The sequence below is a fragment of the Lithobates pipiens genome, unplaced genomic scaffold (genome assembly GCF_037356315.1).
Source record: "Lithobates pipiens isolate NorthernLeopardFrog02 unplaced genomic scaffold, aLitPip1_a1.2 Scaffold_13, whole genome shotgun sequence".
In the NCBI taxonomy this organism is placed as follows: Eukaryota; Metazoa; Chordata; class Amphibia; order Anura; family Ranidae; genus Lithobates; species Lithobates pipiens.
In genome coordinates, this window is record NW_027507718.1 from 62,835,782 (window position 1) to 62,859,608 (window position 23,827).

The 23,827-nt window shown below is 44.6% G+C and overlaps 2 protein-coding genes across 2 annotated transcripts in view; one reads left to right on the forward strand and one right to left on the reverse strand.

Annotated features, from left to right (window-relative positions):
* Nucleotides 1–6,485, reverse strand: part of IFT74 (intraflagellar transport 74) — a 176,534-nt gene extending 170,049 nt beyond the window's left edge. Inside the window, exons 1-2 of the mRNA XM_077475147.1 lie at nt 6,358–6,485; nt 1,944–2,077 (exon numbers count right to left, since the gene is read on the reverse strand). Coding sequence (XP_077331273.1) covers nt 1,944–2,066 — 123 coding nt within the window. The 5' untranslated portion in view covers nt 2,067–2,077; nt 6,358–6,485. The remainder of the gene's footprint in view (nt 1–1,943; nt 2,078–6,357) is intronic.
* Nucleotides 6,486–15,354: 8,869 nt separating this feature from the next.
* PLAA (phospholipase A2 activating protein) overlaps nt 15,355–23,827 on the forward strand; it is a 37,277-nt gene continuing 28,804 nt past the window's right edge. Inside the window, exons 1-2 of the mRNA XM_077475149.1 lie at nt 15,355–15,580; nt 22,306–22,499. Of these exons, the coding sequence (XP_077331275.1) occupies nt 15,432–15,580; nt 22,306–22,499 (343 nt within the window). The 5' untranslated portion in view covers nt 15,355–15,431. The remainder of the gene's footprint in view (nt 15,581–22,305; nt 22,500–23,827) is intronic.

A 23,827-nucleotide genomic window follows, 5' to 3' on the forward strand; every position in this document is an offset into this window, starting at 1 on the left:
AGCTCTGTGACATCAGAAGACAGCGGACGTCAGACCTCTGTCTGCTGAAAATGGGTCACAGAAGTGCAGAAGGAACTGTACTCCTGTGATCCATAGAAGAAGTACAGCCAAACAAGCTTTGGCTATACTTTTCCTTTAATGCCTTCTTTGTTCCCCCTGTTTCTCTTGGCTCTTGTGCTGAAAAAGTATATATAAAGAATTCAAGAAAAAAATAAAATGAACAAAGGACTGGCCTGTCACACTGGTAGCCCAGCAGATTACATTGGGAGAGCCACTTTCTTCTAGTGTAAATATCTGAGTTTTCCCCGCCACTTTAAAAGATAAACCCTCTGTAATAACAGCAGTGTTAGAGCCATTGACACATAGTTGGCAGCTGTAACAACTGACAGCCAAGCTTTGATGATTACACTGGGAGAGACGTGCTCTCCCAGTGTAATCTAGACTAGGGGACTGAGCTTTGTTTGCCTGCTGAGTGACTCATCCACCCTATGTCCTAGTAACATGGAACTAAAAGGAAATCCAACATTTTAGGACTTGTTCGCATTGTGTTCAGCTGGGCTGATTTGTGTAGATTAACACTTACTCAACGAAACATCCATTAAATTGTTCTCTATGCACCCTGTTCACACCATACATTTTTGTGATTGTAAAAATGCAGAATTTTTGTATTTTTTTTAAACAGCACCACACAGCACGCTATAGTAAACACACCTACAGAATCAACACCAGAATGCATGCGTTTTAGCTGGTGTGAAAAAGCTTTTACAGTTGTCAAGCAAAAACCATTCTAGTGATAACCGTTTAAGAGATTTAAAGTACAACTAAAGGCATTTTTTTTGGATAGAGTGCAGGTGGAATAGAACATCTGTCAGATTTTATTGCTGTGTGCCCTGTAAGAATATTCACTCTCTCTCTCTATTTGTCCTGTTTACCATTATCATTGAAAGTGAAAATAAAAGAAAACCCCAAATTTTGGGTTGTCCGCAGAAAAGTACGAGGAAATCTTCTAATGAGGACACTAGTTCTGGTGACCTGGGGGTCCCCAAGGAATTCCCTTAAAGTGGTTGTAACCCTTAAGCCCCATACTCACTATCAAATTTTCTGCTAATTTTTTCCTTCAGATTTACCAAAACCATATAATATGAGGTCAAACCTTAGGAGTTTCAATGTGTATGCAATCAGGCAGGCCCTTGTACTACATGACTTTGGTAAATCTGAAGACAAAAATCAGCAGAAAATCTGATGGTATGTATGGGGCTTTAGTCATGAAATCTGAACAAAGCACATACAGTATATCTATCGTGTTTACTTATCTCTCTACAAAGCTCCAAGTGTCATTTTTCTCTGGTGCTTTGTTCCTCCGTTATTAGCATGTGTTACTTCTGAGAAGTTTTCCGACACATGAGATAAATTTGTGGTGGAGGAGGAGAGCTCAGCACACAGCTTGTCTATTCAGAACTAGGGATGGGCTCAGGCGTATTCGGATCGTATTCTCAAGCCACCTGAGCAATCACGTCAGGAAGCCCTCATTGCACACCGCCAATCATAGGCAGTGAGGCATTTCCTGGCCCACAGCTGCACATACACATGCTGCCTATGATTGGCGGTGTGCAGTGACAGCTTCCTGGCGCAACTGCTCAGGTGGGTTGGGACTACGATCCAAACACATCTGAGCTCATCCCTACTCAGAACACAGCTCTGTCTGCATCATTCCTTTGTTCCTGTGAAGAACTATCAGATAAAAAGGAGACAATAAATGTAATCTTTACATGCTCCCCAACCAAAAAAGGCTTCCGAAGGCTACAGGAATGTTCAGGGTACAGATGATAACATACAGTTTCTGGGCCAACAGTCCGGTATCAGTACAGTACTGCTGTTTCCACAGCTTTTCACAACAGAATTGATACCAGAGTACCATATGGAGAGTCATAGGGAGTACTTACAGCAGTTGAAAGCCTGCTTGCTGTGGGTGGGGCTCTCATTCCAGTTGGAGGTCTGTTTGGAATAGAGCCAATACCTCCCCTGGAGATGGGACGAGCTGATGGTGGCCGTTGACTGCTCGCCATGTTTAGTGATGCTGAAAGAAAAAATAAGGAAACATAAAAATAATGGCTAATATAATACAGTGAGTTTCAAGTAAAGTTATGAGGAATACTGAATATTCAGATTCCCGTATAAGCCCAAATGTAGTGGCTTCTAGTTTAGCAGCTCATCAACTTTAAAAGGTAGAGTTACCTACGAAGGCATATTCTAACATAGCATATAACGGGTTTTAAAATCTGCCTATTTGTAAGATTACCCTCCCCCCACACCTGACATGAAGAGCCAGTCAGTAGGTATGGAGAACACCAACAGACAATAGATCACTGCCTTATCTGTTCAGAACAGTCATACCTGTGGAAGCACTATCTAATAAAGAAATGCAAATAACTACAACAAACTTCAGTCAAACTCCTCCTTAAGCTCACCATTCATGTTACAGTCTGATTGAACATGAATCTCCTTGGCTGCTCTCACACTGAAATTGCCAGCCGTTAACGCTAAAGCACCACTCGTAAAGCAGCGCCAAAAAAAAAGGGAAAAAAGTCCTGTTTTGTGGCACTTTCAAATCGCTTTTCAAGCGCTGCCCATTCATTCCAATGGGCAGGGTGTTTTGGGAGCGCTAAACACAGCGCTCCCAACACGCCCCAAAGATGCTGCTTGAAGGACTTTTTTGGAACCTCCCGCAAGCACATCACCCCAGTGTGAAAAGACGCACTGCAATGAATGGGAGGCGGTTTTCAGGAGCTTAGCAGAGGCTATTTCTAGCGCTAAAGCACCCGAAAACCACCACAGTGTCAAGCTAGTCTAACATTTACTAACAAGTATGTAGTACAAGGGCCTGCCTAATTGGATAAATTCAGTAGGTCCTCATTAAGGATGGGCTTGAGTGCGTTTTGAGTCTAAACCTCTACTATTGCTGTGGCTCTGATGAAGAGGGTCCTCTCTCGTAACTCGTAAGCCATTTGCGATGCCATCTGGTTCCTCCTAAAACCCAGTCCAGGTTGCAGGTGTCTAGAGCAGCCTTTCTCAACCTTTTCAACACAGAGGAACCCTTAAAATATCTGTCTGGTCTCGGGGGAACTTCTAAAAAAAAATTACTATATTTACAACTCATAATATATTAGTGTGATGGTCAATGGGAATAATGCTCCTTACACTTGTGGTCATTGGGAAGAATTCCCCCCTTACAGATAGCTAAAAAGATCAATTGTGTCAGTGGGAACTTATCAGAGTGGCAGAAATTGCTCATTGCTCAAGAAACCCTAAAAACCTCTGGAGGAACAATGGTTGAGAAACCCTGGTTTAGAGACACGGTTCCACTTGCTTATAATGTTCGTTTGTGAGCATTACTCTTGTTGTTAAATTTTTTAATAAATTGTATCTTTGGTAATGCACAAGGTCGGTGCACCCTCCTTTCCTTTCTATATATTTCAGCTCTAAGGATACCCATTGTTCTGAGGGGGGCAGCGAGACTTTTGACATTACATACTTTATCCAAAGGGTTGGCTAGACCAGTGGTTGTCAACTCTGTCCTCAGGGCCCCCTAACAGGTCAGGTTTTAGGTATTACCTTGGGGAGATACAGACTAGAATACTGCAATCACTGAGCAGCAAATTATATTACCTGGGATGTATTTCAGTTATCTTGCAAACCTGGCCTGTTAGTGGGCCCTGAGGACAGGGTGGATGACCACTGGGCTACACCACCTACTCATAGAATAAGCTCCCAAGCGCAGGAGACTGTGTTGTGTTGTTTGGAGTCTGAACCTGCCTGGGCTATCCCTGCAGACAGCCAATCATAAGTAGCCAAGGCATTGTCTGCCTTGCAAGTATACAAAGGGCTAGTATACATGCAGCTGAGAATGCCTTAGCTGCTTATGATTGGCTGTCTGCAGTGACAGCTTCCCGAGGGGATAGCACAGGCGGGTTTGGACTGTCCGAACACACCTGATCTCATCCCTAGTCCTCAGATTACAAAGATTTGGTAAATCTAAAGTCAATTGTACAAATATTGTCTGATTGGATTGTAAGGTGTTGGGTGACAATTGCTTGCGTCAATCAAAACATCAAATGACAAATGTTACTTGACTGCCTTGGGAGAGTGCTTTTTGTTCTCTCCTTTTTTAATATATTAGGATTTTTTTTGGCCTTTAACCACTTGAGACCCGCGCTATAGCCAAATGACGGCTACAGCGCGGATCTCCTTTTCCGGGACGACGTCAATAGACGTAGTCCCGTGTACGAGCGGCCTGCGCGCCCCCTGAGGGGCGCGCGCGGCGCGCTCTGTGATCGGCGAGTCCATGAGACTCGCCTGCTCATCGATCCGTGCAAGGGGTCGATCCCGACCCCTTATCACGTGATCAGCTGTCAGCCAATGACAGCTGATCATGTGATATAACGGAGCCGGTAATCGGCTATTATTCCTCCTCGCGCTGACAGCGAGAGGAGAAAAAAAAAAGCCGATCACTGGCGGCCGTGATCGGGACATCAGTCCCGATCACGGCCAGCCCTGCTAGTGCCCACCTGCCCCCTGCCAGTGCCCACCTGCCCCCTGCAGTGCCACACTTATTAAAAGTAAGTGCCCCCCGTCAGTGCCACCCAGCAGTGCCCACAGTGCCAACCAGCAGTGCCACCCACAGTGCCCACAATCTGCCTCAAAGGTGCTGCACCCCAGTGCCACATATCCGTGCCCATCAGTGTCATCTACCAGTGCCCAGCAGTGCCGCCCATCAGTGCCCAGCAGTGCCACCTATCAGAGCCACCTATCAGTGCCCATCAGTCCTATCTATCAGTGGTACCTATCAGTGCCCATCCGTGCCACCCATCCGTGCCATCTTATCTGTGCCCATCTTTGCCCATCAGTGCCGCCTTATCTGTGCCCATCGGTGCCGCCTTATCTGTGCCTATTAGTGCCGCCTTAACTATGCCTATCAGTGCCCACCAGTGCAGCCTATCAGTGCCCACCAATGCAGCCTATCAGTGCCCACCAATGCAGCCCATCAGTGCCCACCAGTGTAGCCTATCAGTGCCGCCTAATCAGCGCACTTCAATGAAGGAGAAAAATTACCCGTTTGCAAAATTTTATAACAAACTATTAAAACATGATTTTTTTTTTTTTTTTGCATCTTTTTTTGTTTGTTTAGCAAAAAATAAAACTCCGAGCTGTAACTAAATACCACCAAAAGAAAGCTCTATTTGTGGGAAAAAAATGATAAAAATCATTTGGGTACAGTGTTGTATGCCCGCGCAATTGTCATTCAAAGTGCATCAGCGCTGAAAGCTGAAAATTGGTCTGGGACTGAGGGGGTTTAAGTGCCCAGTAAGCAAGTGGTTAAATAAAACAGATGATCAGATTCCCATCATAATGAAATGAACATGCCACAGTCATCTGTGGGCTCATTCACAAGGCTGTTCAGGACTGTAGACTGTCAAGATCAGCATCCTTCTGGGATGGTTACAGCTGGATGATTGCATTCAAGAAGCCTGTACTAATCAATGACAAGCTGATGTGTTAGGGAGAGAAGAGCAGCCCTGTATGCAGATAGTTTTGATCCATGTCCGCTCGTGTGTCCCTACCATGGCAGGGCCAGATCTAGCCTGTCTGATTTGGTGTTGAAGTACAAAAAAAAGTCAGGGGGGCATAATGTCAACACACTATCATTTTATCCTCTTCTAGTTTCCTACATCTCTATGTGGCTGCAATGAAAAGCATATGTAATAAGCCAGCATTTCTTAACTCTTTTTTTTTTTTGTGTCCTGGCACATTTTAAAAGGTATGCAAAATCACGAAACACAAGATGATGTTGCCCATTCCTTGCCACTGCAGAATTCCCCCGATCAAAGTGGTGGTCCTGGTCTGATGCCCGAGTGCGCTCTTTGACCCTGGGCTTGTGTGGATGACAGCAGCTTGCCTATGAGATCACTCAGATATGACAGGTGCATTTCACCCCCCTCTGATCGCCTTCAAACAGATTCCACACTCTCATAGACTTGCATGGAAATAAAAAACGTTAATAAGGAAGGCAGTTGGTTTTTAAGATGACACGTGATCAGAAGAAGTAAAGATTGTTTACACATTCTTAATCACGTGTTCCATAGCAGCATATAACCTGTGTATGTAAATCTACTATAGAACTAAGAGTCCCAGCATATCCCACAATAGCACACTGCTTGGTGAGCTGATCCTCGCTGTCACTCACTACACCACCAGTCCGATATTTAGATATGTATCCCCGCTTCTGTCCTCACACATTAAATCATGTCTATGGATCACATTATAGGAGAGAGAAGAATGACACACACAACAAACACTCACAACTCTCCGGTCTCCTCCGCTTTCTGCGGCCTCACGGTTTCTTAGCAACTGGAGCCACGTGGGTTGGTTTACCCAATCCGTGGAGCACTAAGTTCTCGCGAGCGGCGACATAGCACTGGCAATGTTAGTGCACGTTAGGTGACGTAAAAAGGGCAGGATTGCCGTGCGTGAGAAGACAGATGTGGAATGATGGGTGATAGAGGGTTCACGTTCTGTACACTAGGGACAGCGATTAAAGTGGACCTGTACTTAGTAATGAGTTCTGATTACAAGGTGGTCAAAGAGTAGTGCTTGCTTCCTCTATGGGTCAGCCAAGCCTTCCACCACAAGTGACCCTAGAACATAGCTCCCGACTTTCCAGATTGTTCCTCTATGGGTCAACCAAGACTTCCACCACAAGTGACCCTAGAACATAGCTCCAGACTGTCCCCGATTGTTTCTCTATGGGTCAATCAAGCCTCCCACCACAAGTGACCCTAGAACATAGCTCCTGACTGTCCCCGATTGTTTCTCTATGGGTCAATCAAGCCTCCCACCACAAGTGACCCTAGAACATAGCTGCCGACTGTCCCCGATTGTTTCTCTATGGGTCAATCAAGCCTCCCACCACAAGTGACCCTACAACATAGCTCCCGACTGTCCCCGATTGTTTCTTTATGGGTCAACCAAGATTTCCACCACAAGTGACCCTAGAACATAGCTCCCGACTGTCCCCGATTGTTTCTCTATTGGTCAACCAAGATTTCCACCACAAGTGACCCTAGAACATAGCTCCCGACTGTCCCCGATTGTTTCTCTATGGGTCAACCAAGATTTCCACCACAAGTGACCCTAGAACATAGCTCCCGACTGTCCCTGATTGTTCCTCTATGGGTCAGCTAAGCCTTCCACCACAAGTGACCCTACAACATAGCTCCCGACTGTCCCCGATTGTTCCTCTATAGGTCAATCAAGCCTCCCACCACAAGTGACCCTAGAACATAGCTCCCGACTGTCCCCGATTGTTCCTCTATGGGTCAACCAAGACTTCCACCACAAGTGACCCTAGAACATAGCTCCCGACTCTCCCTGATTGTTCCTCTATGGGTCAGCCAAGCCTTCCACCACAAGTGACCCTAGAACATAGCTCCCGACTGTCCCCGATTGTTCCTCTATGAGTCAGCCAAGCCTTCCACCACAAGTGACCCTAGAACATAGCTCCCATCTGTCCCCGATTGTTCCTCTATGGGTCAGCCAAGCCTTCCACCACAAGTGACCCTAGAACACAGCTCCCGACTGTCCCCGATTGTTCCTCTATAGGTCAATCAAGCCTTCCACCACGAGTGACCCTAGAACATAGCTCCTGACTGTCCCCGATTGTTCCTCGATGGGTCAACCAAGCCTTCCACCACAAGTGACCCTAGAACATAGCTCCCATCTGTCCCCGATTGTTCCTCTATGGGTCAAATCAAGCCTTCCACCACAAGTGACCCTAGAACATAGCTCCCAACTGTCCCCGATTGTTCCTCTATGGGTCAACCAAGCCTTCCACCACAAGTGACCCTAGAACATAGCTCCCACCTGTCCCCGATTGTTCCTCTATGGGTCAACCAAGCCTTCCACCACAAGTGACCCTAGAACATAGCTCCCAACTGTCCCCGATTGTTCCTCTATGGGCCAATCAAGCCTCCCACCACAAATGACCCTAGAACATAGCTCCCGACTGTCCCCGATTGTTCCTCTATGGGTCAATCAAGCCTCCCACCACAAGTGACCCTAGAACATAGCTCCCGACTGTCCCCGATTGTTCCTCTATGGGTCAACCAAGACTTCCACCACAAGTGACCCTAGAACATAGCTCCCGACTGTCCCCGATTGTTTCTCTATGGGTCAACCAAGATTTCCACCACAAGTGACCCTAGAACATAGCTCCCGACTGTCCCTGATTGTTCCTCTATGGGTCAGCTAAGCCTTCCACCACAAGTGACCCTACAACATAGCTCCCGACTGTCCCCGATTGTTCCTCTATAGGTCAATCAAGCCTCCCACCACAAGTGACCCTAGAACATAGCTCCCGACTGTCCCCGATTGTTCCTCTATGGGTCAACCAAGACTTCCACCACAAGTGACCCTAGAACATAGCTCCCGACTCTCCCTGATTGTTCCTCTATGGGTCAGCCAAGCCTTCCACCACAAGTGACCCTAGAACATAGCTCCCGACTGTCCCCGATTGTTCCTCTATGGGTCAGCCAAGCCTTCCACCACAAGTGACCCTAGAACATAGCTCCCATCTGTCCCCGATTGTTCCTCTATGGGTCAGCCAAGCCTTCCACCACAAGTGACCCTAGAACACAGCTCCCGACTGTCCCCGATTGTTCCTCTATAGGTCAATCAAGCCTTCCACCACGAGTGACCCTAGAACATAGCTCCTGACTGTCCCCGATTGTTCCTCGATGGGTCAACCAAGCCTTCCACCACAAGTGACCCTAGAACATAGCTCCCATCTGTCCCCGATTGTTCCTCTATGGGTCAAATCAAGCCTTCCACCACAAGTGACCCTAGAACATAGCTCCCAACTGTCCCCGATTGTTCCTCTATGGGTCAACCAAGCCTTCCACCACAAGTGACCCTAGAACATAGCTCCCACCTGTCCCCGATTGTTCCTCTATGGGTCAACCAAGCCTTCCACCACAAGTCACCCTAGAACATAGCTCCCAACTGTCCCCGATTGTTCCTCTATGGGCCAATCAAGCCTCCCACCACAAATGACCCTAGAACATAGCTCCCGACTGTCCCCGATTGTTCCTCTATGGGTCAATCAAGCCTCCCACCACAAGTGACCCTAGAACATAGCTCCCGACTGTCCCCGATTGTTCCTCTATGGGTCAACCAAGACTTCCACCACAAGTGACCCTAGAACATAGCTCCCGACTGTCCCCGATTGTTCCTCTATGGGTCAGCCAAGCCTTCCACCACAAGTGACCCTAGAACATAGCTCCCGACTGTCCCCGATTGTTCCTCGATGGGTCAACCAAGCCTTCCACCACAAGTGACCCTAGAACATAGCTCCCATCTGTCCCAGATTGTTCCTCTATGGGTCAAATCAAGCCTTCCACCACAAGCGACCCTAGAACATAGCTCCCAACTGTCCCCGATTATTCCTCTATGGGTCAATCAAGCCTCCCACCACAAGTGACCCTAGAACATAGCTCCCGACTGTCCCCGATTGTTCCTCTATGGGTCAGCCAAACCTTCCACCACAAGTGACCCTAGAACATAGCTCCCACCTGTCCCCGATTGTTCCTCTATGGGTCAACCAAGCCTTCCACCACAAGTGACCCTAGAACATAGCTCCCAACTGTCCCCGATTGTTCCTCTATGGGTCAACCAAGCCTTCCACCACAAGTGACCCTAGAACATAGCTCCCAACTGTCCCTGATTATTCCTCTATGGGTCAATCAAGCCTCCCACCACAAGTGACCCTAGAACATAGCTCCCAACTGTCCCTGATTGTTCCTCTATGGGTCAATCAAGCCTTCCGCCACAAGTGACCCTAGAACATAGCTCCCAACTGTCCCCGATTGTTCCTCTATGGGTCAACCAAGCCTTCCGCCACAAGTGACCCTAGAACATAGCTCCCGACTGTCCCCGATTGTTCCTCTATGGGTCAATCAAGCCTCCCACCACAAGTGACCCTAGAACATAGCTCCCAACTGTCCCCGATTGTTCCTCTATGGGTCAAACAAGCCTTCCACCACAAGTGACCCTAGAACATAGCTCCCAACTGTCCCCGATTGTTCCTCTATGGGTCAACCAAGCCTTTCACCATAAGTGACCCTAGCCTAGAGCATAGCTCCCAACTGTCCCTGATTGTTCCTCTATGGGTCAATCAAGCCTTCCACCATAAGTGACCCTAGAACATAGCTCCCAACTGTCCCTGATTGTTCCTCTATGGGACAATCAAGCCTTTCACCACAAGTGACCCTAGAACATAGCTCCCAACTGTCCCCGATTATTCCTCTATGGGTCAACCAAGCCTTTCACCACAAGTGACCCTAGAACATAGCTCCCAACTGTCCCCGATTGTTCCTCTATGGGTCAACCAAGCCTTCCACCACAAGTGATTCTAGAACATAGCTCCCAACTGTCCCTGAATTTGAGGGACTGCCCCTGATTTGGAGCAATGTCCCTCTGTCCCTCATTCCTCCTCATTTGTCCCTCATTTTGGTCTGATCTATATAGTTGTATAAAAAATGTGCTTTTTATCTATCAAAAAGTGTTTCCAGTGCTAAACCTTTCATCCAAATTCTAAATTGCTGCATTTTTACATTTTAAAAGCCAATATAAAGGAATAGTAGTGGTTAAAAAAAAGTCCTTGTGGATTTAATTAATCTTTTTTTTTGGTAATTCTCCTTTAAGGGGGTGTGGCAGGGCATGTCCTATGCCTACATATGTTTGTTAGTAGGTGTCCCTCATTCCCATCTCAAAATGTTGGGAGGTATGCCCTAGAGCAGTGATGGTGAACCTTGGCACCCCAGATGTTTTGGAACTAGCTTTCCCACAATGCTCAACTACACTGCAGAGTGTATGAGCATCATGGGAAATGTAGTTCCAAAACATCTGGGGTGCCAAGGTTCACCATCATTGCCCTAGAAGAACAACCTGGAGGAAAAGTACTCACCTATCTGGTGGGCCAATTGAGGTAAATTCTTACATTCTTTATGAGCTGCCTGGTACTTGTGTTGGATAGTCTGTTCCCCCACTGCACTCAGTGGTTTCTTCCAACAAACCATACTTCACTTCAGGGCACAGGTGACATTGGAAGGAACCACTGAGTGTTGTAAGGGACATGCTATCCAATCTCAATCAGGATTAACCTCACCACCCACCAAAACAGGCAAGTCTTTCTTCTCTTGGCTTACATGGTTGTTCTTCTCAAACTTCTGTGATAGGGTCACTTTAAGATGTCCAGGCTAGAGATAACTGAGGTTAAAGTGGTTAGGTAAGAGAAGAAAAAAGAGGAAAAAAAAAACACGTTTCCACCTGAAAAGTAGTATCATAATATGCTAGTTTGCATTGCATACAAGCACATTATGAAAGACTTGCCTTAAAGGGAAGTCCTCCAGCGGCATGCTGCCACCGCTGCAGATTCTTCCATCTTCACCCGGTCTTCCTTTTGGGTTTGGGGACTCCTGCTGTCTGATTGGCTGAGCCATGATGCTGTGGCTCGCTAGATCAATGTTTCTTAACTCCAGTCAAGGCGCCCCAACAGGTCATGTTTTCAGACTTTCCATTATTTTGCACAGGTGATTTGATCAGTTCACTGCCTGTAATTACGATGGCTGTTTCACCTGAGGGGAATCCTGAAAATATGACCTGTTGGGGCGCCTTGAGGACTGGAGTTGAGAAAGCACTGAGCTAGAATATCTCCTAAACCAGGGGTCTCCAAACTATGGCCCCCCAGTTGTTCAGGAACCAAAATTCCCATCATGCCTAGTCAAGTCTGCGAATGTCAGAGTTTTACAATGCCTCATGGGACATGTAGTTCCGCAAAAGCAGGAGGGAATTCGTTTGAAGAGCCCTGTCCTAAACGATGCATGTTTAGGAGCTATTCATTTTACCTACAGGTACGCTTTATTATGAGCTTACCCGTAGGTACAAATTTAAGAAAGTTTACTACCACTTGAAACCTGCTCCCACCCCTCTTCTTCACACCATGCTAACTACCCTGTAAGAGAAGGATGCTTATACTTAAAGAGGGATTCCACCAAAAAAAAATATTAAAAGCCAGCAGCTATAAATACTACAGCTGCTGACTTTTAATAAATGGACACTCACCTGTCCCGGGTTCCAGCGATGCCGAGGCCGATCGATAGCTCGGCTCTCGGCTGCTGTCGCCACCATTCTAGGTGAGGGAATCAGGAAGTGAAGCGAATCGGCTTCACTTCCCGGTTCCCTACAGCGCATGCGCGAGCCGCGCCGCGCAATAGGAAATCTCTGCGCTGTCACTGGGACCCGTGTGTGTCCCAGCAGACAGAGCGGCAGGGCAGGAAATGGCGTAGACTCCCACGGGAGTCTATGCCCGGAAGTGGGTGAAAATACCTGTCTTTGACAGGTATCTCCACCCCCCTCCCCCCTGAAAGGTGTCAATTGTGACACCGGAGGGGGGGAGGGATCCGATCAGCGGAGGTTCCACTTTAGGGTGGAATCCCGCTTTAACTATTCTTAGGGCACTCTAGTCTGGTCACATGATCTTCACAGTGGTGGCTTCAGGGTAGAGGGGGGACAGCCGACAATGGATGCCCCATAGTAACCCTATGGCATCATTCCAGCTGTTGGTGCTCTCTCATAGCTCCCATCTGTCCCTGATTTCGAGGGACTGTCCCTGATTTCGAGGGACTGTCCCTGATTTGGATCAATGTCCCTCTTTCCTCCTCATTTGTCCCTCATTTTGGTCTGATCCATATAGTTTTATGTAAAATGCACTTTTTATCTTTCAAAAAGTGTTTCATCCAATTTCTAAATTGTTGAATTTGTACATTTTAAAAGCCAATATAAAGGAATAGTAGTGGTAAAAAAAAGTCCTTATGGATTTAATTAATCTTTTTTTGGTTAATTCTCCTTTAAGGGGGTGTGGCAGGAGGCGTGTTCTATGCCTACATACGTTTGTTAGTAGGTGTCCCTCATTCCCATCTCAAAACGTTGGGAGGTATGCTCTCTCCATTCCCTAAAGTCTGCTTTTCTGGCGAGCAGATTGGACTGGATCATTCTGAGAATAGGTAAGCATAAGCATCTGCCAGGGCAGTTAGTATAGGATTTAGAAGGTGGATGGGAGTCCTTTAAAGTATAGTTAGTTCTAGCCTGGACTTCTACGTTAAAGTGGAATTAAACCCTCCTATTGTTTTCAGCCAAGGAAGCTGCCATCTTGGCCTCTGATCTTCAACTGCCATGATGCTGCACATGTGATCAGTTATGACATCAATTTCGGGGCATGCATGTGCGCGCCCCCTGCTGTCACTGGGTACAGCGCAGTTTTTTCAGCATGTCCCAGCCTATGATTTTGGCCCTTGGACCTGCCGATTGGCTGTAGCCAATCGTGGAACACGGTCCTGTGTTTACAAACACTAATAAACACAGAGCAATGATCTGGCTGGTTCTTTTTCCTGAGAAGAGAAGAAAAACTGCCAGATCTGTAACACCCCTTTCACACTGGGGCGGTGGGTGCGCCGGCGGTAAAACACTGCTATTTTTAGCGGCACTTCACAGCCCATTTCACTGCGCTATTTGGCCGCTAGTGGGGCGCCTTTACCCTCCCAATAGCGGAAAAGAAAGGTTTAAAAGCAGCGCTTTGACTGCGTTATAGCTGCGCTGCCCCATTGATTTCAATGGGCAGGAGCGGTGAAGGAGCGCTGTATACACACCGCTCCTTCACCGCTCCAAAGATGCTGTTAGCAGGACTTTTTTTTTACCTTCTGGCCAGCGCACCGCTCCAGTGTGAAAGCCCTCGGGGCTTTCACACTGGAGACACATCAGCGGCTCTTTCAGGGAGCTTTGCAGGCACTATTTTTAGCACTGTAGCGCCTGCAGAGCGCCCCAGTGTGAAAGGGGTCTACTGTAAGTAAAAGCAGCACACATTACAAGTTGTTAGGCACACAGTCAAGCCCTTGATTTCCCCTAGATGTTAACCCCTTCCCAGCCAGTGTCATTATTAAAGTGTTAGTGTACAACATTATATCTGATAACTGTATTAGTGTCACTAGCAACATTGGTGTCAGTTAGTGACCCTCCCAAATAGTGTCTGTTAGCACAAGATTTCTTGCCACTGTATCACAGTCCCACTATAAATTGCTGATCACTGCCACCACCATTACAGTGTCATATCTGTATAAATACCATAGTTTGTAGACGCTATAACTTTCACACACACCAATCAATATATCATCAACCCGATGCTGCATCTGTCCCCCGGCGCCTCTACACTGGTGATGTTCGGTGGCTCGGTTCTCACAGATCCCAGAGAGGAGAGTTGCCGCCTGTCAATCAGCAGCTCTCCTGCTCTGCCCCTCCAAGCTCATTGGAGTGCTGAGCTGTGGAGGGGCAGGGAGTGGCCGCCTCAGCTCACTGAGAGGGCTATCAATCCAGGCAGCTGGCAGATCCAGACTTCCAGAGTCGGGATGATGTGCTGCCTCGACTGATTGCAGTGATGTCAGCAGAGATTGGACTGCAGACCGCTCTCCGCTGAAAACGGGTCACAGGAGTGCAAAAAAAAAATTTCACTCCTGTGACCCATAGGAGAAGCCCAGCCTAAAAAGCTCAGGCTGGACTTCGCCTTTAACCTTTTGATCGCCCCCTAGTTTTAACCCCTTCCCTGCCAACATCATTTATACAGTAATCAGTGGCTATTTCTAGCTGTGATCACTGTAATAATGTCACTAGTCCCAAAAATGTGTCAAAAATGTCCAATCTGTCCGCCACAATGTCACCCACTTAAAATTGCTGATCGCCGTCATTACTAGAAAAAAGAAAAGAAATGACATAAACTGAAGATTTTTTTTATTTTTTTATTAAAGCAGAAAGTAAAAAACATATTGTTTTTGTTTGTTTTTTTTTCAAAATTGCCACACATTTTTTGTTTATAGTGCAAAAAATATAATAAATAAAAATAGAGTTGATCAAATGCCACCAAAAGAAAGCTCTATTTGTGGGTGGAAAAAAAGGACGCTGATTTTGTTTGGGTGCAATGTCGCACGACCGCACAATTGTCAGTTAAGGCGTATCGCAAAAAAAGGCCTGGTCATTAAGGGGGTAAATCCTTCCAGGGCTGAAGTGGTTAAAGATGCGCCTAAAACAAGTAAACAGAGGCTTTCCATTGTCACCTCTGCTCTGGGCTGTACTCAGTGTACTGGATGAGAAGGAGCCAGGGAAGTATGCACTTCCTGCAATGACATGGAACAGCCTGGGACAGCCCTGAGTGGCACTCCTTTCCGTGCGGGGAGGGCAAGACTCTCCCCCTCTGTGTCGTCACTTCCGATGGTGTCCCGGGTTTTGCGTTCCGCCGCATCATTTCCGTCACATTGTAAAGCGGCTGCTGTGTCATGGCTGAGGCCGGCTGTTACCGGCTCCGCTGCTCTCTGGCCGGGCATGAGCTGGACGTGCGGGGGGTGACTCAGTGCCCGCTGCCCCCAGGTGAGGGCTTCGTCTCCGTGTCACGTGACAGGAGTGCCCGCCTCTGGGTGCCGGACAGGTGAGTGAGAGGGGACTGTAAGTGAGCTGGGGCTCCCAGCCGTTCTTATCTACCCCAGGGTTTAACCTCTTCACTACCAGCCTGCTGTCATCCCTCTGTGATTGACAGCTACTCCCTCCTGCAGCACTGGACCCAAAGGAAAGTGCTATGGTTTTGTGCTAGAGCCTTCTTTTTGGAGACGTTTATAAACCACAGGGGTTTTATTATTTTGCTCTATATAAAGGGAAAATACACCAAATATTAAAAGATAAATAAAAAAACCAAAACTCCCTTCCTTTTTTTAGAAGGGCTGGTTCACACGGAAATGCGCTGCAGGAAACCTGCGTTCTGTGTGCGTTTCCCGCACCGCATTCAAAACGCACTGCTGCCGGTGTCCATATCTTAACCACTTGCCAACCAGGCTTTTTCTGCCACTCTTTGTTTACAAGTTTAAATCCTGTATTTTTTCTTTTGCTAGAAAATGACTTGTATATCTATCTCTCCTCTCTCTCTCCCCTCTATATTATACAGGATTTATTTGCGCAGCACTTTACAGTATGAGAGAGAGAGAGAGAGAATGAGAGAGAGAGAGAATGAATGAGACTATCTCTAAGTCATTTTCTAGAAAAAAAAAAATACCAATTTAAACTTTTCTCTAGGGTCTCTGGTAAAAAAAAATTGTGTGTGTGTGTGTATGTATGTATATGTATGTGTGTATATATATATATATATATATATATATATATATATATATATATATATATATATATATATATATATATATATATATATATATATATAAACATTTTTTTTCTCTAGACCCTGGAGAAATAAAATGGGAAAAAAAAATTACACTTTTAATAATGCAAAAAAAAAAAAAATACAATAGTTACTCCAGTTTGTTTGTATAATGTGAAAGATGATGTTACGACGAGATATCTAACATGTCATGCTTTAAAATTGCACACGCTCATGCAAACTACAGTACTTAAAGGAAATCTACCTTAGCGACACTTTAAACGCCTTCACAGGTTACCTGTTTTAGAGTTCCAGAGGAGGCCTAGCACTAGAATTATTGTTCTCGCTCTAACGTTCGCGGCAATATCTCACATGTGTGGTGCGAACACTGTCTAGATACATGCGTGCGACTTACATATGTGTTTGCTTCTGCTTGTAGGCACAGAGGAATGGGGATGCTTTTTTTTTTTTTTTCTTCTTTAATCACTTTTAGGTTCAGTTCACATTTATGCGATGCAGGAACCCTGCAAATCCACTGCAGGTTCCCACATCGCACCCGACTCGCACAGCAGTTCATAGTGCCATATGGAAACTGCCAGGAGCGTCAATACATTGTTAATGACGCTCACATATCGCACTGCGAACTGACAGTTTGGATATGAATTGGATTGCATAGGTGTGAACACCCATGCAATCCGATTCTGGTGCTGACCAAAATAAGGGTCCTGTGCGAGTTTGGTCAGAATCACGCTGGTGTGAACCGACACTTATTCCTATTACAAGGAATGTAAATATCCTTTTCAATAGAAATAAAAATGCCAGGTCCTCTTCATGGAGAAATCTGTAGTCAAAAATACCCCATATCTCTCCTTTACCTTTTAAAAGCAAAAGATCAAAACAAAAACAATTTTTTCTTTGGTTTAAAAAATATATATTTTTTTTTTACCTATAGCCTGGACCGGAAGTGACATCCAAGGCCATAAGCATGGCATGACGTCACTCCAGTCTTCCGGCAATCAAAAAGTATCTACTCTTCTTGCCTTTTTTTTTTTTTTCTTACTATATAAAGGGAAAATATACGGCAATTAAAACAAAACTGTCACCTTTCTATTATAAGGGCTCATTCACACCAAAATGTGGTGCTTGGAAACATACGTTCTGTGTGCGTTTCCCGCACTGGGTTCAGAACTCATTGAGTGTGTGATCTGTCTGCAGGTGTGGGAATCGCATCTGTTCCCCCAATATGACCCCCCAAACCCCCCCCCCCCCTCCCAACACAGATTGAAAATGCAGTGCGTTTGCCTGCACCGGATTGCATGGTAGCGCAGTACTAAGAGAACCGGCGCATTGCGTTTTTTTTTATTTTTTATAAAGTAGTGTGTGCGCTACTTTTGGTGCGACCCAATGCAATTTCAACCCATTGAATGAATGGGCTGAAAATCGCAGGGGAACCAGCCCTAAAATATATCAAATATTTTTTGACCCCAGATCTCCCCATAAAGAGGACCTGTCATCCTTTTTTCTATTACAAGGGATGTTTACATTCCTTGTAATAGGTATAAAAGTAATAAAAAAAAAAAATGAAAGGGACAGTATAAAAAGAAAATGTAATAGGAAACTTTTTTTTTTTTTTTTTTTAAATGGATGTGCAGAAGCGAATGCATATGTAAACAGAGTTCGCACTACACTTCTGAGGTATCGCCATAAACGTTCAAGCGAGAGCAATAATTCTAGCACCAGACCTCCTCTGTAACTTTAAACTTTGTGACTTGTAAAAACGTTTAAAACGGAGTTCCACCCAAAAGTTGAACTTTTTTATTTTTTTCATTCCCCTAGCCCCTCCCCCCAACCCCCCCCCCCCCCCCCTTCGGTGCCACATTTGGCACCTTTCATGGGGGAGAGAGGAACAGATACCTGTTTTTGACAGGTACGTGTCCCCACTTCTGGAAGATGGCACCGTGGCACTGTCCCTCTGAAATTCATCCTTCCTCCACCGCTGGGCCAACTAGAAAGCGAAGTGTGCTTCTCACATGCGCAATAGGGAACCGACTGTTAAGGCTTTACTGCCGGGTTCCCTGGGGTTTTAAGTCCTTTTCCGATCTTTCTGATCGGCTGTGATGTTTTTGAGCCAAAAAATCGAAGGAAAACGTCTGCTGATTGGATGATACGTTGAAGTTAATGTGTTTCTTGTTGCACCGTTGGTGCTACATATGTGTGAAAAAATCTTTAAAGGGTTTGTTAACCCATTTATATAAGACTATGCCAGCCCCTCTATTAGAGACTGGCAAAGCACACTATGTAAGTAGTTTTCAAAAACAAGCGTTCTAAACACAGATTTGAGCTGTCTCCAGGCCGGTCACATGACTCGGCTCCGATAGATGTCTTATACAGGAGAGGCCGTGATCTCCCTCCGTCATTCGGGGGGATCACATGGCCACTCGTCTCCTTAGCAGAAGCACTGTATCGCAACTGTAAAGCGGCTGCGAGTCACGTGACCGGTCTGAAGACAGCTCAAATTTGGTATTTAGAACACTCCTTTTTGACAACTACTTACATAGTGTGCTATGCCAGCCTCTAATAGAGGGACGGACAGTGTCAATTTTTAGGTTTTTATTTTACAATAATAGTGGTGTGGGGGGGGGGGGGGGGGGGCGGAGAGGAGAGCAGAGGGAACAGCAGCGTATGATGCAGGAATGTACTCTGACCATGGTGGTCAGGGCTGAGCAGCTTTTTACAGTTTAGATGGGGGGCAGATTACAGAGCACAAGCACTGTGCTGTTTAATCTGCTTTAAGGGACCAGGATCTGTATTTTTGTTTAGTTTTTTTGGATTAACAAACACTTTAACCCATAAGATAAACGTTCGTGTCAACAGATTGTCATGTCTAAAATATTAGTAATAGTACACACAAAAAACATATAACCATCAAGATAGGCCATCCATTTTTTATATACCCATTTTTGTTTTTCTGGGACTGTTTCCTGAAAAAACGAAATTAAGAAAAATGGAGACCAAAATACTGCAATAATAAAATTCATTTGTTGTTCGAAAATCAGTTATTACATGATGGCAGTATCATTTGCTCTCATGACCGCGTGTGTGTTTTTTTTTTTGGAGAACGCCTTTGGACGATTTTTCGATCGGTGTATGGCTAGCATTATCGTTTGACAAGCTTGAGATCACACAGGGGAGCAGTGGGGGAAACTGCATGGGATTCGGACAGAAATCGCACTCCTGAAAATGCTTCAGAAACTGATACTTTGCAGTGTGAATTGCGCCAATACAATAGGCGCAAATAGGGAGTGGTGTTTTTATATAGGATCGCAAGGGTTGACCATCTATGGACTTTTTTTCATGAACTCATTAATTATGGATTCATATTGACTGTCACTATTTTGTTATAAGTTTTGAAGTATACTAATTATATATTAATTTATTACAAATTTTCTTTATTTTGGGAAGTTGGTGTATACAATATTTTTTTGCATGTTGGCGCAGTTTTTTATACTTTCTAATAGGCGCAAATAGCACTGCAAAGAATTGCTGAAGATTCTTGCCCAAATCCCATGTGGTTTTTCTACACTGCTCCTGTGTGTACCCAGGCTAAAATCATTATAGCAAGCCTGGCTTCGCACAGAACGGTGGGGGGAAACCTGCACCACACATGTGCGGTTTTGCCATGTTCGTTGGAGCGAGAGCAATCATTGTAGTAGTAGACCTCGTCTGTAGCTTTAAACAGGTAACTTATAAAAAAAATTAAAATCATCGCCTATGGAGATTTTTAAGTATCGATGTTTATGGCCATTCCACGAGTGTACACAATTTTAAAGTGTGACATATTAGGTATCTGTTTACTCAGCGTAACATCATATATCATATATTATATTTTACAAAAAAATTGGGCTATGTATTATGGTTGATTTGCATTTAAATAAAAAAATAGCATTTGAAAAACTGCTGAGCATGTGACATACATTGCATCTATTGCCATTTTATTCTCTAGGGTCTCTGCTAAAATAAATAAATATATTGTTTGGGGGTTCTAAGTTTTAATTTTGAAGCAAAAATGACAAATTTAAACTTGTAAACAAAAAGTGTCAGAAAAGGCCTGGCCAGCAAGTGGTTATAGATACCCCAAAAACTGATTATTTGCCTTGAATATTGAACATATCCCCTGTAACTATAAATCGTTTCACCAAAGTATACACTGTCTGGGTAATGCACTCTTATGCCCTGTAGACTCGGTCGGAAATTCTGACGGAAAAGGTCCGATTGGATTATATTGTCGGAAAATCCGATCGTGCGTGGGCTCTATCGGACTTTTTCCATCGGAAATTCCGACGGAAAAAATTTGAGAGCAGGATCTCAAATTTTCTGACAAAAAAATCTGATCTGACTTTTTCTGATTGTTTGTAGAGAATTCGGATCAGACAAAGTACCACGTATGCTCAGATCAAATTAAGAGACCAAAGCTATTGGCTACTAGCCTCAATGTAGTCCCGTTGTAACGAACGAATGTCATCATGTTCTGAACTATCGGATATTCCGACAACTTTGTCTGACCGTGTGTATGCAACACCAGTTTCGGACAAAATCCGTCGGAAAAAATCAGGCGGATTTTGTGGTCAGAATGTCCGACCGTGTGTACAAGGGCATTAGACCTCATTTACACTGGCACTGAGAAACCTGGGTTTAGAGGACAGTTTTAAACATATATAATTACATGTCATGATTTTTTCAGTGTTGCTATTCACAATGGGCATGTTTACAGAAAACAGAATTCTGTGCATCTGGGATCCAATTGGACATCTAAACACATATAAATGTGACTTAGCCTGAACATCTAAGGCCTCTTTCAAACGGGATGGATCCATGATGATCCGCCCCGTGGACATCCGCTTGCTCAGCTGGGAACGTTCCGTCAATCCCCACTAAGCAGGAAGATGACAGGTCTGTCTCTGCGCACACAGACGGATCCGATCCTCAGACGCATGGAAAAAGTAGGTTTTTCCTCCGTCACACTTTTTTGGAGCGGGTCGGATATCAGTGGACATGTCACCGCTGACATCTGACGCTCCATAGAGGTCTATGGAGCATCCATTCTGGTCCGCCTAAAAAACTGAAGAGAAGGAGAACCTGGACGGATCGTTCGTCTGAAAGAGGCCTAAATGCAAGAAAAATGATCATGGAGGCATAAAAGTTTAGAAAGGCTAAACACCGAAGTGTCAGTGTGAATGAGGCCTTAGAATTAATTTCTGGCTATCATTGTTTGACAGAGCTTTCTTTTTTTTTTTATCTGCATCCACCTTCAAAGACAAGTGCATGTTTTTTGAAATCCAACTAAATTCTGCTCTGTTAGCCCTTGTAGACACGGTCGGACATTCTGACAACAAAATCCGACGGATTTTGTCGGAAAACTTGTGTTGCATACACACGGTCGGACAAAGTTGTCGGAAAATCCGATCGTCCGGAACGTGATGACGTTATTTCATTACGACGGGACTACGTTCAGTCTAGTAGCCAATAGCTTTGGCCTAGGAATTTGATCTGAGCATGCGTGGCACTTTGTCCAATCGGAATTCTCTACACACAATCAGACAAAGTCCGATCGGATCATGTTGTCGGAAAGCTCTATAGCCCAGCTCTAAAACTTTGTCCGTCGGATATTCCAACGGAAACAGTCCGAAGGAGCCCACACACAGTCGGATTATCCGACAACATGGTCCGATCGGACATTTCCGTCAGAATGTCCGACCGTGTGTACAAGGGCTGAAAGTTTAGGATTTGTAACTTGCAAGAAATAATGACTGTTATGGGCTGTGTTTTTTTTTTTTTTTTCAGATCTTCGTATATTAAACACCAGATGTCCAATGCTTTAGTTCTTTCTTTGGAACATTTCTGTTCTACTTAACTCAAATTTTTTTTTCTGTTAGTTGAAGCAGATTGACTTCTTTTTTTTTCAACCTGACTAATTTTGTAACTGTTCACTTTGTCTTCTTATTATTTAGTCCCACCAGAGGCTTTGTTGAATTGCATCGTATGAAGGGACATTCCAACTTTGTCTCCACCGTATGCTTTATACCTCCAAGTGAAACCTACCCACGTGGATTAATTGCAACTGGTGGAAATGACAATAACATATGTGTGTTCAGCCTGGATAGCGAAAGTCCTCTTTATGTTTTAAAAGGCCATAAGAACACAGGTGAGTCAAGCCTGTTCATGTGCACATTAGGCTACGTACACACTAATAATTCCGTTGTCGCAATATTTTTTTGCTTTCCAGGATGCCTTTGTGGGCCTTGCACCCACACTGGTGTCATACTGGAAACAGCGGCTGTGTCTGTGCATTTTTCTACTTCTTAATTGGCAGCAATAGGACTTCCTGCACAGTAGAGCTGCACGATTCTGGATACAATGAGAATCCCAATTGTTTGCTTAGAATAAAGATAACTATTGTCAGCGTACCATCATCTTTTACATTATACAAAAAAATTGATCTAACTTTATTGTTTTTATTTTTTATTTTATTATTGTTATTAGTTGAAGTGTATTTTTTCCAAAAGAATTGCATTTGAAAGATCGCTGCGCAAATACAGTGTGACATAAAATATTGCAACGACTGCCATTTTTTTTCTCTTGGGTCTCTGCTAAAAAAAAATATATATATTTATAATATTAGGGGGTTCTAAGTAATCTTCTAGAAAAAATACTGATTTTAACTTGTAAGCAAAAAGTGGCAGAAAAAGGTTTAGTCTTTAAGTGGTTAAACTGACCTCATTTGCAGACCGAAGATCATCCCTTTGATCTGTAAATGAAACAACAGATACAGTGAGGGAGATTTTGGTGCAGCTGTGCATGGTAACCAATAAGATTCAAACTTCAGTTTGTTCAATAGGAACAAGACAATAAAACTTGGAAGCTGACTGGTTCCTATGCAGAGCTGCACCTGATTTTATGCTCTCCAGTTTTAGTAAATCTCTCCCCCCATGTTTCTTTTTATCTCTCCTTCAACGGCGCAATTCCGGCTTTTTTATTATTATTATTTTTTATAGCTTTGACAGCTGTGAGCAAGGGACTGCTCTGCACTTGTTACATAAATCGTGGAATACTGGATTAAGATTTTTTTTTTTTAACGATTTAATCATGCAGCTCTACTGCACAGAGCACCTGTGTATCCCCATGCAGGTAAACATGGCCCTCAACAGAAGTCTGGCTATGTATGCCCCGTGTAAACGAGGCCTTATTCTGGGTTAGTAACTTAAAGAATTAAGTTCCCAGTCACGCTAGTGCAATCTCTGCTGTTGCACTGTAATGCACAACAATAGAAATCTCATTATTCTCTATGATATCCAGTCACATTAATCTAACATGGTGCAGTGTGATTTTTTTTTTGAAGAGGTGTAGATGTTTCTTTTGGTGCATTTTTGATCTTGTAGTTTATAATGGGAGTGCATGTTTAGCAGGATTTTGTGTTTTAACAAGTCTCCTCCTCCTACAAAACAATGCAAGAATGAGTTCTAAAAATGCATT